This window comes from Pteropus medius, unplaced genomic scaffold (genome assembly GCF_902729225.1).
Source record: "Pteropus medius unplaced genomic scaffold, Ma_sr-lr_union100, whole genome shotgun sequence".
Classification (NCBI taxonomy): Eukaryota; Metazoa; Chordata; class Mammalia; order Chiroptera; family Pteropodidae; genus Pteropus; species Pteropus medius.
In genome coordinates this window covers 6,622,558-6,635,447 of record NW_024356249.1, presented here as the reverse complement: position 1 = coordinate 6,635,447, position 12,890 = coordinate 6,622,558, and the positions used below count along the sequence as shown (strand labels likewise).

The 12,890-nt window shown below is 34.8% G+C and overlaps 1 protein-coding gene across 1 annotated transcript in view; it reads left to right on the top strand.

Moving 5' to 3' along the window:
* The window catches only part of EXOC4 (exocyst complex component 4), a 640,998-nt gene that overhangs the window by 275,368 nt on the left and 352,740 nt on the right, over positions 1–12,890 (top strand). The window contains exon 10 of the mRNA XM_039860921.1: positions 8,922–9,018. Coding sequence (XP_039716855.1) covers positions 8,922–9,018 — 97 coding nt within the window. The remainder of the gene's footprint in view (positions 1–8,921; positions 9,019–12,890) is intronic.

Sequence of the window (12,890 nt, the reverse complement as noted above, 5' to 3'; positions counted from 1 at the left end):
AATTTTACATGATGTATTTAGGAAATGTTGATAAGTGGCTCCTTGTTATGTGATTGAGTCACTATTTGTGATCAGCCAAATGGGGTATTTATTGAATACCAATATTAGGAATTTTGTATTATGTATTATCGTTGCCAATCTTCTTGTATTATTAATATCAGGCTACTTTGCAGGGGAACAATAGTATATGTTCTTTGCCAAACTATAACTTCACGTCTCTTCCTTGGTTTTATTATGCTTATATTAAGTTGGTTTCCAAATTCAAGAGCAATAGTTATATCTTGGCGGAATGCTATTTTTTTTGTTCTTTTGCTATACTTTATAATATCTTTGTCTGTCTTTGAATTTTGGTTTATTCTTTTTTATACCCCAATCATAATGTGAACTTCTTGAGGTCATAGACTATGTCTGTTAGTTACATTTATAGCATCATGAGCCCACTCGTAGGCACCAAAATGCCAAGTCACTGATCTTAGATGGAATTCAGTTAGTGTTTTCTGTGAAATATATACATTTTTTCAGAATCGCTTCTTTGAAAACCATCTATTATAGGAATTCTTTTTTTAAAATTCTGATACCTGTTTGGGGGTAAATAATTGAGAAACAATTTAGATTAAGATTGCAGAGCCATGCCATGAATTTTGCCCATTTTGTGATAATCAGGGCAGAATCTAAGATGCTTCCCATAAAAGAAAGAGAATAAGATAATCTTAATTAGATGATGTAAAAATATCAGCCTGAAATGATACCAATTATTTTTTCCTGAAGCATAACTAATATCCCAAAGCAAAAATACAGTTCATTCTCATTTAAAATTCCATTAGAATAATTGCATATGAAATCTCAATAATTATAATATTTGGCATAAATTTCTATGATATTATTATACCATATCAGAAAATGTAAATAAAGCCAGTGGGAAGAATATGTTGTAATGGAAATTTATAACCTAGGAAGTAAAAATTCATAGGTCAAAGGGTTTCTCAATAGTACACTCCCTGGTTCATTCTCCTTATTTTATTGTAAGAAATAGATGTCTCAGCATGGTTAAGCAATTTAATGCCATACGCCAACTTGATATCAAAGTTAGAGAACTTCATTCTCTTAATATCGGATTTTATAATCCAAATCAAATTTTTTATTATACATTGTTATTTCACTATATCAAGTTAACTGATAATGTTTAAGACAACTATGTTATACTCCATTTTTTTTTGTATTATTTATAATGATTATCTTAGGTTTACTATGAGAATTTATTTAAAACAAACAATAACAGGAATATCTGAGTAGAATCCAAAGACACTTGCACTGGAGTAATTGAATTCTGAGAGGAAGTTATTGGTACACTATTCTGTAAGGAGTAGGTTGTGTGGAGACCTCTTTTTCTAGCAGCATGATTAATACCTTCATTGATCCACCCATGAAGAAATTTAAAATGTTGGCTAAAATACTTAAAACATTTCTTTGATGATTTGGGATTACCAGGAAAAAGGGGCAGGGGGAAGGACTGTAGCGCAATAATGGAGAAAGTACTACTAAAGTCAGGTTTCACTTTGAGGGTATTTGCCAAACCCAAGTGAACTTACAAGACACAGGAGAAGAGGAACAAAGCCCAGAACCTCTTCAAGCTGGAGAGTTAAGTACAGAGTACCCGCAGACTCCACATACAGTATTTGGATCATCTAGAAATATCACCCTTTCCTATAAAGGTCCCTGTCCCTGATTGATGAACCATTTAAAAATGTGCATGCAGTAACAGGATCCTTTGGTCATCAGCTCATTTTGCTCTTCATGGAACATGCCATTTTAGACTCCATTACAGAAACAGCATTGTTACTGATGGAGCCTTTTTTGACATACTCATGGCTCCACTTGAACACGTTTTACTGATGGCTCCAGATGAGTTATTAACCTTAAACTTTGTTGCTTCATCTTTCTTCCTTGCCATCCTGTTCTCCAGAACCTCTTATTATAAGTTATTGTTAAGAAGATAATTAGGAACTGATTTTTTTTTTTTTTTGGTTTTGGTTTTCAAACCAAGAGACCAAACCATAATAATAGGGTATTATAAAATTTACTTGTTAATTAGGAGCTAGAATGTTTTCAATTCTTGAACTACAAAAGAGTATGATTTTTATTTTTTCAAAGAAATTATTTCATGATTTTTAACCAAAAGTCTCAGAGAGACGGTCTTACTTGAAGCAAATCTCAGGCGAGGTAGCCTCTTCCTAACAGTCTGCTCTAATTGAAATACTGCACATACATGTACTACATTGTCCTTTATACTTCAAAACATGTCCTCACAATAATCCAAAATTCTGCAGTCTCTAATTGAGATCCTTTTTCTCTGCATTATGCCTTACACCTTTGAGTGATTATAGAGAAAACCAAGAGGAATGTCCCCTTCTTCCCATGGGCTGAGACCTTGGAATTCCTTTTCTTTTCACAGACTTACCTTACCCCCAAACTTGGCTGCTGCCTAATTCTCTAACTACCAGACATCAGACTTACTGTTCCCACCCCATTTGTAATTCAGGGGAGGGTTTTCTGTGCCTGTGACCTAAGGAAAGCAAAGAGAGATATAATTCTAAGTATGTGCCTCTCTAACTATAACCTCCCATTTTTAAAAACAATTTTTCTTACTGTGACCCCAGCCATAAACACTCTTTGATCTTATAGAGACCCCCAAGTGTCAACTTCTGTCATTTTCTTCATTCAAGCCCTTTCCAAACCTCATTTATTGTCTTATCAAGCCTGACTCTTCTGTGATTAATCACTTGAATTTCTCCTACCAAAACCTTTAACTCTTTTTACCCCTTGTTCTTTCTCTTCTAGCTGGTAAATCCTTAACCCTGGCTCTAACGTCTCTCATCTTCACTCTTATTATGCTCCAGAATATTCCAGAATTATATGGTATTGCTGTAAATTCCAGTTATTTCCTCTCACCTGGGCCCTCAGCAAAATGAAAGGATGATCAAGGAATTCTTAATATTTTTTTCTTCTATTCCTTTCAAAGATTAGTTCAGTTCATCACCAATCACCTCCAGCCTCCACCCCACTAAGGAAATTAAGCATGAATTTACTCAGGATTAAACCTATGGTAACAATATAGAAACAGCAAGGGAGGGCTATTGTAAATTTTTACCTAAAAGGAGAAACAGAAAAAAGAGTTCTGTCAGTGCTTTGGGCATTAATACAGGCAAACTGTCCACAGTTCCCTCCTTGAATGCCCCAGCCATTTCTTATCTTCTCCCTTTCATGTTTCTGGACCCCACCAGTGTTTGGGGTCAGAAGGGTCATTGTACCCGCTACTGGCAGGTCAGGGGATGCGGGGAAAAGTAGAGATAGTTTTAGTTCTTGCTGCTGGGACTATATTATGGTGGAAAATGTTGTTTCTGGCTTCAGTTGGGCCATTAAATGTATTTCCCCCAGAATCATTGTCTATATGATAGTTTGAGCTAGAGAATATTGTTTTCTTAAGGTTCACCTACAGTTTTGATCAAAGAAGCTTTTTGTACTTTGACTTGGATAACCAGCTTCTGTCGTTAGTGTCGATTCCATGGAAAATGCATTTTATGTGTCGAAACCACCATAAAATCAGGATTTACTGCTTCCTATTTTAGAATTTTCCTGTATCACCCATCATCTATATCATTTTGTTCAACCTGTGAGTTTCTTGGGAACATAAAATGATTGTAGTATATATAGTTGGAAAAAACAGTTTGAATAATAAATCTATCATGTGTGACCTTGTACAAGACACTTTGCTCCCTCCCAACCCCCAGTGAGCCTCCATTTCTTAATCTCTGTGTTAGATAATGATATTACAAAGCTATTACTAGGATTAAGTGAGATAGTTTATGTGAAGGGTCCAGCATAGCACCTGTTTTCTAGTAGGTGAATAGTGAATATCAATCCCCTTCCCCCTTCTCGACCTTTTCTGCATGTCCTCTGTAGTACTTGACACCTGTCTTCATTATCTTCAGTACAACATTAGTTACCCAGGAGTAAAATATAATTGAGCATTGAATTATAGGCAAGGCATTTACTTCTCTAATGTTGAAGATAACTAATTTGTTTCATTTGGGAGATTGTCTCTACCAATAATATCTTAATCAATATACTTTTTCAGGACTTTATTGAAACCCAGATCCCTTACTGAGCATACTTTATGCAAAACACGACTGCTGTTTGTTCCTAGGTGGAATTCACTAGGTCTAATATAGACATTATCGTTTTATTGTTCGTTCATTTGTTTATTCATATATTCATTCGATACATCTTTATGGAGTATTTACGATGCTCCAGAAACTATTTCAAGCACACGGGATACATTATTGAACAAAATAGTATTGTTGTTATAATAATACACATGGCGAGAGTTGAATGCAAAAGGTGATCCTTTCCTCGAAGGGGCTCGCTGCGGGGATTTTCTCTCCAGGTCTCACAGCACTCCCCACAAGCAATAGGATGTCATCACCGATCCTGATTTGCGTGAGTTGACTGTAATTATAAGTTATTTGAGGGTAAGAATACATATTTTACCTTTGCTTTCTTCTTAATTTAGTACCAGACCCTAAGCTCATACCTAGTCCCTTGCTACAATTTGGTGGTGGTGGTAGCAGAAGCAACAGAATTAAGGCATAATGATAATTCGTGCTTTAAGAATAGATGCTTGCTAAAGAACTTGATCTAAGAGAACACCTATGGCAAAGTAATAGCTGTGAATTCAGGGGATTCTCAGACCTTTCAGCTGGCTCTTAGAGCCAGTTAAAGATCCCATTAATTGATGCAATCAGGAATTCCATATTTATTATACTGAATGCATTCTTATAATCCTTAAGGAGTATTAATGAAGCAAAATATTTGCTGTAAAATAATTCTCCTCCGTTGTGGTTCTGAGTGGAAAGGCCAACTTTCAATCCAGACCCATTAAAAATATCAGATGAGGCATGCTGCTTCTGCAGCTCAATAAATGTGACCATCAAACTATACTATTTTCATCTCAGTACTCGGCACAAAACAGTTATAATTTTAGCATCTTTACATTTAATATCGATTATTTTTAATTGAAAAATGAAGAGTAGAGAAAGGCGAATCTTACTCCATCACACTGTGTTTTCACCAATTTTCTAAATGTTTCACTGCAAAATATTGTCCTCCAAATAAGACAGCCATGTTTTAATTGGTCTCATTAATGATAATGAGTTGTACCATGTTGCCTAAAGTAGCAAGAATAACATTTTTTGAAATTTGGACTTTAAAAAAATGTATATTCCAGTGATGGGTGTGTGTGTGTGTGTGTGTGTGTGTGTGTGTGAGAGAGAGAGACTGAGTGTGGAATCAGATCCTTAACTGCTTAGTAATTCTCAAGGGAAAATTAGGCAACAATTTATATTGAGATGTACTAGGTGTTTAATGTGCTGAATGCCTAGACTATGTCATCTTACTTAAACATCACCGCAAACCTTTGAGTTTATTGCAGTCTGTATCTTATAAATGAGAAAGCTGAGGCTCAGTGGATTTAAATAAATTTTATCACATTTATAATATGAAGTAGCAGATCCGAGGTCTGGCACAGATCTTGATTCTTCCCACTGAACTCTAGTCCCCTCAGGAAAACAGTTCTTTCCATTTCTTTCTGAGGCTTTGGTTTTCTATTCTATTGAAAGGACTATGTTACTATAAACTACATCAAATTCTAGTTGGGGGAACCAAGGGAAGAATAAGTTTAGGAACTAATTATAAGTAAATAAAATTCTAAAAGAAGAGACTAGCTTGCCAGCACTAAGATGCTGTCATCCCTGTAGACACTGGGTGGCCTTGGTGCCTCTTTCTAGTCGTCTGACAGCCCGTCAAACCATTGTCCTGACTGTTAGGAACGGGAAATATGACTGGGCATTTCTTCCCCTCCTTTCTGCAGAATATATATTCTACTCGTAATACAATTATCCATTTCCCTTTCTTTCCAACCATCCATCATCATTCAACATTTTCTCTGGTTCCTACCACCTGGCCTCCGACAGCCGAGATTAGACTGTAAGCATAATGAGTGATGGGACAGGAGACGCCCCGGCCCTTTTTGTGTTCTTCTCAGAATTGAACATCATGTTCTTTGGGAATGCGCGTGACAGCAGCTCCCAGGTTACTTGATTACGGGAAGGCAAAGGAGGAGCAGTGAGTTTGGTTTCTCACCCAGAATATTGAAGTGCTAGAATAAATCTCAGAGGAAGGATACTCGGAGACCATACAGTCTTTAACCACAGCCTTTACTTTTGATTCTGACAGCTTTATTTTCAAGAATATTTTCCCTGGTTTGGTGCTATTTATTTGGTCATTTAGTAAGCTAGATTTGACCTAATGGTCGGTAAAAATGAAATCACATCAAATGCAGTGTAGATGGCACTTGGTAGTGGGACTGGAAGATTTTACGAGGTTTCCATATGTGGAATTTTGGTTGGGGTTCAGGGCAGGGCAGGGCAGAATCTCTTTTCATATTTCTGCCTAAGCTTTATTTTTTATTTAGTTTAACCCCATCGTGTGAGTCAGTAATCATCTGTCTGTAGCTAACAGGGATTTAGAGCAAATGACGAGCTAGGTTAATCAGATCTGTGATCAATTACCGAGTACCTAAAATCACAGAACGTCAGAATTTTTAGAAACCATTGGAGATCACATAGTCCTTAGAATATGTGCTCTTACTGAGTAGATTAAAGCGTTAGTTTTTTGTGTAGATTTATTTATTTTATAGTATGTTATTTATGTTGTTCCCGGAGTGCAGAATATAACCTGGTTTCTTTTACACATTTCCTTGGTGATTTAATTGTGTCTCGATTTTTATGATCTTAGAAAGAGATTTTTGATAAATAAGGCATATTCTGTTTTTTTTTTTTCTGTCACTATAGTGTTACCTTTCAAGCAGTGTTTGTGGTGGTCTTGATGCTCTCCTTTTGCTTTTTCTTTTAAATCAGCAAAACCTCTGACTTAGCAGAACACATCTCTGTGACAAATATAGTACCATAAAATGGATTTTTTTCCAAATGAGAAAAAACAGCTCATGATTTTGAACTAAGAGCTATACATGCCATCGTATTTTCTGTTTTTCTTGAGAGAAACCATGCTCTGATTAGTTGGTGGAAACAACTGATCCAAGTGGGATTTGTCTAGACTCTGATGCCTCTGGGGAGTCTTAATGACATGGGGTATGGATTTCTGAAGCTTCACATGTTTTTATCAGTCAATTTCCAAGATGCCTTAGAGACCATTAAGACAGATAATAAATCAGGTGAGACTTAGTTGTGTTTGGTATCATGCAAACAGCTATAATTAGAAAGAAAATGTTTAATTTAGGAAAGAAATATTATAAGTAGAGGTTGTTAAAGCTTTGAGGAAGCCTTTTATATGGCATGCATCTTTCTTGTCAGAGGTCTGTAACTATTAAGATATCCAAGTAAGGTAGATGGAAGGTGAAATACCACCTTGATATTGATATAAACTAGATTGAAGGACATAACCTAGTATGAGAGCCAAATGAATTTGTTAAGTCAACATCAAAATTAAACAAATTTACTCACCCACTTACAGAAGATGCTGGACCATTTTGTCCTTCTCTAAGAAGGCAAGACCCTTATTGCTAAGCTTAGCAAGACCACACTTATTATGTACAGGCATTCTGGTTTCTAAAGTGGCATAAGGGGGTTGCTGAAGTATGCATGCCGAGCTTTTTCTTTTCAATTTTACCAAAGGAGTTACTTCACTTTCCTTGGAGTGAGGAAAAGATGGAGAGAAGTCAGGGATTGCATTTATTGAGCTAATGGAAAAGATGAGGAGTAGGGGTTGAGGGCATTTCTCCCAGTATCCTAAGATGTATAATTCTCAACTCTCTGAAATTAGATCATATCTTAAACCAATGCCATCTTAATGGCTGTCCACCAGAAGATAGCCATGCTGAGTTGTTTTTGCCTCAGTGTGTGAGAGCTGAGTATTTATACCTCATACTGTGACCTTTTAGTATTTCAGTTAATGAACCTCATAAAGACCATTTGAGGAAAGGGTATGAGTCTTGGTTGATATAAAAACATGTTTTCTTTAAACCTTCTGATAGCATTAAGAACATAACATTAAACCTTGCAGAATGGGTATCAGCAGCTTGAAATAAAATACCGGATACATTCCTTAGAGAAACTCATTTGCTGACATTCTTTAGAAAACAAGGATATTGACAACTCTGAATCATTCAGAAGAGCTAGACTTGGAATATTACATAGTTTTAAGAATGCCTTAACCAGTTTATTTTTCTTGTATCACCTTATTAAATGTGTATGAGAGACATACAGTAAACATCTATTTAAAAAGGAGCTTTTCAGTAAGAGAACAAAGATTCTAAGTAATAAGGAAGCATTCTATAGTTTGCTTAGCAGGATTTTTTTTCTTTTGTGTTAAATAAAACAATAGTGTATCTTGTAAGTAATGGGTTCTTGGATTTGATGCAGTATGGTCAGTTAGATTTGTATGGGTCTCTGCTCCAACCTCTACAGCCCTGGACCACTTCAAATGGCATTTCTTCCTTCCCCTCACAGTCCCATGTACTGTACTGTCCAAGATAGACACTAATGATGAGAGATTAAAAGTTTAACCTTAACTGAGTTATACTCGTGCACTCTTTCTTTAACTATACTATTCTTATCGTGCTTCCATGTTCTTGTGCCAGAGTGAAAATGATAATTCATAGTTTAACAAGGTGAACTAAGTCAGGTAATTCCAAATAGTTTTGTAGATTTTGAAGGCAATTGTTTTCATAGATGGTCCCATGTATGTTGGTGTAACATTTAACTAGCTATGCTCAGTTTATTTCTTTGTTATAGTTCTAAAAACTAAATATCTCTCTCTCTCTCTCTTTTTTTTTTTTTTCCTGAAAGGGGGCCCTGATGACAATTTAATTGAAGGTGGAGGAACAAAATTTGTCTGCAAACCTGGAGCCAGAAATATTACTGTCATATTTCATCCATTATTAAGGTAAGTCAAATCCTATGTACTTAGTGAAGATCAATATTTTCATTATTTATGCTGATGTAGTGAATGCTAATAGGTCAGTCAACATTGAAACGAGTCATAAAAAAAAAAAAACAAGCTTGTTCCACTTTCAAGGGCCTCACTATCAAAGTTAATCAATAGAACAAATAATGTCAACCTCACTGAAGCTACTTGTTCTTACAAGTAAAACTCCATAAATATTTCAGATTTTCTTTCCTACTCCCCATCCCTGCCCCTGTCCCTCTCCTCTGTGTCTCTCCCCTCCCCATAAATTTCAGGGGTTGGCAAACTATGGCCCACTGGAGAAAGCTAGCCTGTTCCCTATTTTTGTAAATAAATCATTACTGATACACACTCATCATTATATGTGTTGCCCATAGTTGCTTTTGTGCTGTAGTTGCAGAGTCGCATATTTGCAACAGAACCCATATGGCCCACAAAGCCTAAAATACTCACTCTCTGTCCCTTGGCAGGAAAAAAATTGCAGACCCGTGATCTGTCTCACTAATTTACACTAATGACTCATATATCCTTTGAGAATTGGCAGGTCTCTAAACAAATATGATTTGAACAGAAACAAAAAGACATCAATCAAATATATGATTTTATGTATTGAAGGATAACTTGATGGTGACTAAAATGATATCTATCATAATGCTTACAGTTTATCGTGATAGTATAATTATAAGAAAGTAACAATCCATAATAATTCTATTTAAAAAGCTTCTAAGCCCTAAATACCTTCAAGAAGGTACCTTTTGGTATGGGAGGAAAGGGATTTGTTCAGTGGATCTAAAATTTCAGTTTTGTAAGATGAAAAAGTTCTAGAGACTGTCCCATACCTTTAAAAATGGTTAAGATGGTAAATTATGTGTTTTTGACTACAATCAAAAAGGGTACTTTTGGACACAGATATCCAGGATAACATTAATTGTATGTTTTCCTTGGTAGCAAACCAATATAGATATTTTGCTGTATTTTTATATACTGGACCAGAAACCGTTGGGTTTATTAAAAGTTAGACACCTTATATTATCACTTGAACATTCTCAGATAACTCCTACAATATTTAAGGCATTTGGATTAACAAATGCTACTGAATTGACCATAGATAATACTACATATACATTTACGAAATGTCCGAAGTTTATTACTGGCATTATCCTCCCATCTCATTAGCCAAGACTTACTAAATTGATATCATTAGTACTAATTCAATTCTAATTTCTTAACCAGTTTTTAAAATTATACTGAGTTACTTTACCCAATTAGCTTTAAATTAAAAAAACACAAAAATATAAATTAAACAATAGCAATAAAACCCCTCACTTTCATACAGTAAAAAATAAAAGATTTTTAAAGAAATTTTATTAACCTTAAAAAATCTGTGTTAGCAACCATTTGCAGCAAGTAAATTCATATAATTTAAGAATCGTGGAGTTAAGAGAATTAAGACTATTCCTCTAAACTTCTAGATAAATTACGACATATAGAATTCTAGATTAAGTAACAATGCTCATATATATCAACTGATTTTGGTAATTAGTTTAATACTCACTGTCTTCTCTAATTACAACTGATTTCTACTTAGTGCTGCTAATTGTTAGGAAAGTGGGGGAAAATACCTAAATCACTATAGGCATCTTCTAACCTAGATTTAATACCATAATTTACTGCTAAGTTACATTATGGCTTAGATAACTAGAATCCTTATGCTTGCATTTGTTCCTAAGTATAGAAAAAACAAACCCTTTGGAAACTTTTTGACAATGTTTTCAATAACTGCATTTAAAGAGATTTATTTTCCCATAAACTTATTTTTTGTTTTTTTGACATGAAGTTAGTTAAATGGAAAAATATACTATTTCACACCCAATAAAATGCATTTCTGGTAAAATACTGGTAGCATTTAATAAATTACAATTTTTGATAATAATTATTTAGTATTATATTTACAGTGCTTTACTAGAGAGTTGTTTTAAGGAGTTATAATATTCCTACTAGTTTTTCTCATTTGTTTGGGTTCTCCTTTTATTCAGAATTTTGATGTATTGTTGACTAGAACTGGAGAAAGTTTTGGTGCATGATTTAAATAGTTTATCATTCATTCATTCATTCATTTTCTGTGTGACTCTTAATGAAAGTAACAAAAATATGGTCTGCAAGGTAAGTCAGTTCCTTTCTAAGCAGGTGATCATTATAGACTTTAAATTAGCCCTTGGCTCAAATTGTAACCTATCTTCTCAAACATGTTATGGAGATTCAGCTGAAAACTCATAATGGGCTTATGGAACTTGAAATGACTAAGATCTTTTAGTATTTTTTTTTTTTTTATTTTAGTTTTTACAACTTTAGTGTTTGTGGATTATTGGAATTTCTTCTAAATTTTGGAAGTTTAGTTTTGGTAATGAGAAGAATCAGTGTGCATTATCATACTAGTATATTTCATTTTTACTATCATTATTTAAAAATTTTCTCATTTCTTCTTTAGTTGTTCGTTTATTTATACTCAGTAAATGGAATGTTTCTTGCTTGTGATGAATGTTTTTCCTCTCATTTAGAAATAGTCACTCTTATTTTTATGGGATTATTTAAATATATATAGATATATTTTTCAGCCTTTGCTCCTTGCTTTTTTCCCCGTGCTAGTTCAGAGTGAATGTGATTTAACATTTTATTATTTAGAAGACAATATAACGTAGCTGGAGAGGCAGGATAAAAAAAGTGGAAAGTTAGGAAAAAACACAGGATTTGAAATTTAAAATGAAAACGTGAGCAAGTTATCTAGTTTCAAATCTAGTCTCCTCCACTTCAGTTTTACTCACTGATTATTTATTGAACTCTAATTCTGTGCCAGGTTCTGGGAAACAAAAAAAGTAATATCAAATCCTTGTTTAAAGGTACTCACTTGGTGGCTGCATGGGTGGCAAAAATTAGGAAGCTGGAAAACACCAATTATTGCAAAGGTGGTTGATCAATGAGATCTTTTAGACCTCGTATGTAAATCAGCACAGCCTCTGTTGAAACCAGTTTGACATTATTGAACTGTCACATATCCTGTCACCCAGTAGTTCCCCTCCAAATGTGTTTCCATGTGGAGTGACTCATACTATTTTCCATCCCAATTTTCCAAACTTTTTTTTTCTAATGGATTATAATTATTATTATTTCTTTATAACTTACAGTGTATTCAAAAAGTAGGTTCAGAGGGAACGTATCACAAGTTGACTTTTATCACAAACCAACACTATTCAAACATTATGTCATTGTTTTCTTAAACTCTCTTTGTGAACTCTCAAATGGTTTTCATTGGAAGGAAGAAACCCTTTCAAGTGTGCAGCGCTTTAATTTTCCTTTGTTGCTCTTCTCCTGTGTCTAGCAGTGCTTGTATTCTGTCTCCCAGAAACTGTGGCTATGGCTTTTCCACACTTCACTTATTAAAAATGTCCTTTTCTTAGTTTTTATTCAGCTTGCAGTGCATTCTCTGCAGCCTAAAGGTTTTCCCTGTTGAAAACTCTGAACCACCAGCTAAGAACACCACCCTGCAGATTCCCATCATGCTGTTTTATATATTTTCAGCAGCCATTTCTTTATACTGCCCTCCCATAAAATTATTGCACAAGGCCCTCAGATCTGGTAACCTTGTTGCAAACTTATCTTGTACTGGTCTCACAGCTGCCACCATCTCATCACTGGGAAATCTCCCAGGGTGCTGGAGGCAGGAAAACTGACTTGCAGTTTGTTCACTCATTAACTCTGCTGGCCCCTCAATTTATTTAATGTTTTCTCTTAGTATTTTCTCTTTTTGGTTAAGAAACCAGAATATTATCTCTTAGAGAGCTACGTTTTAGAAA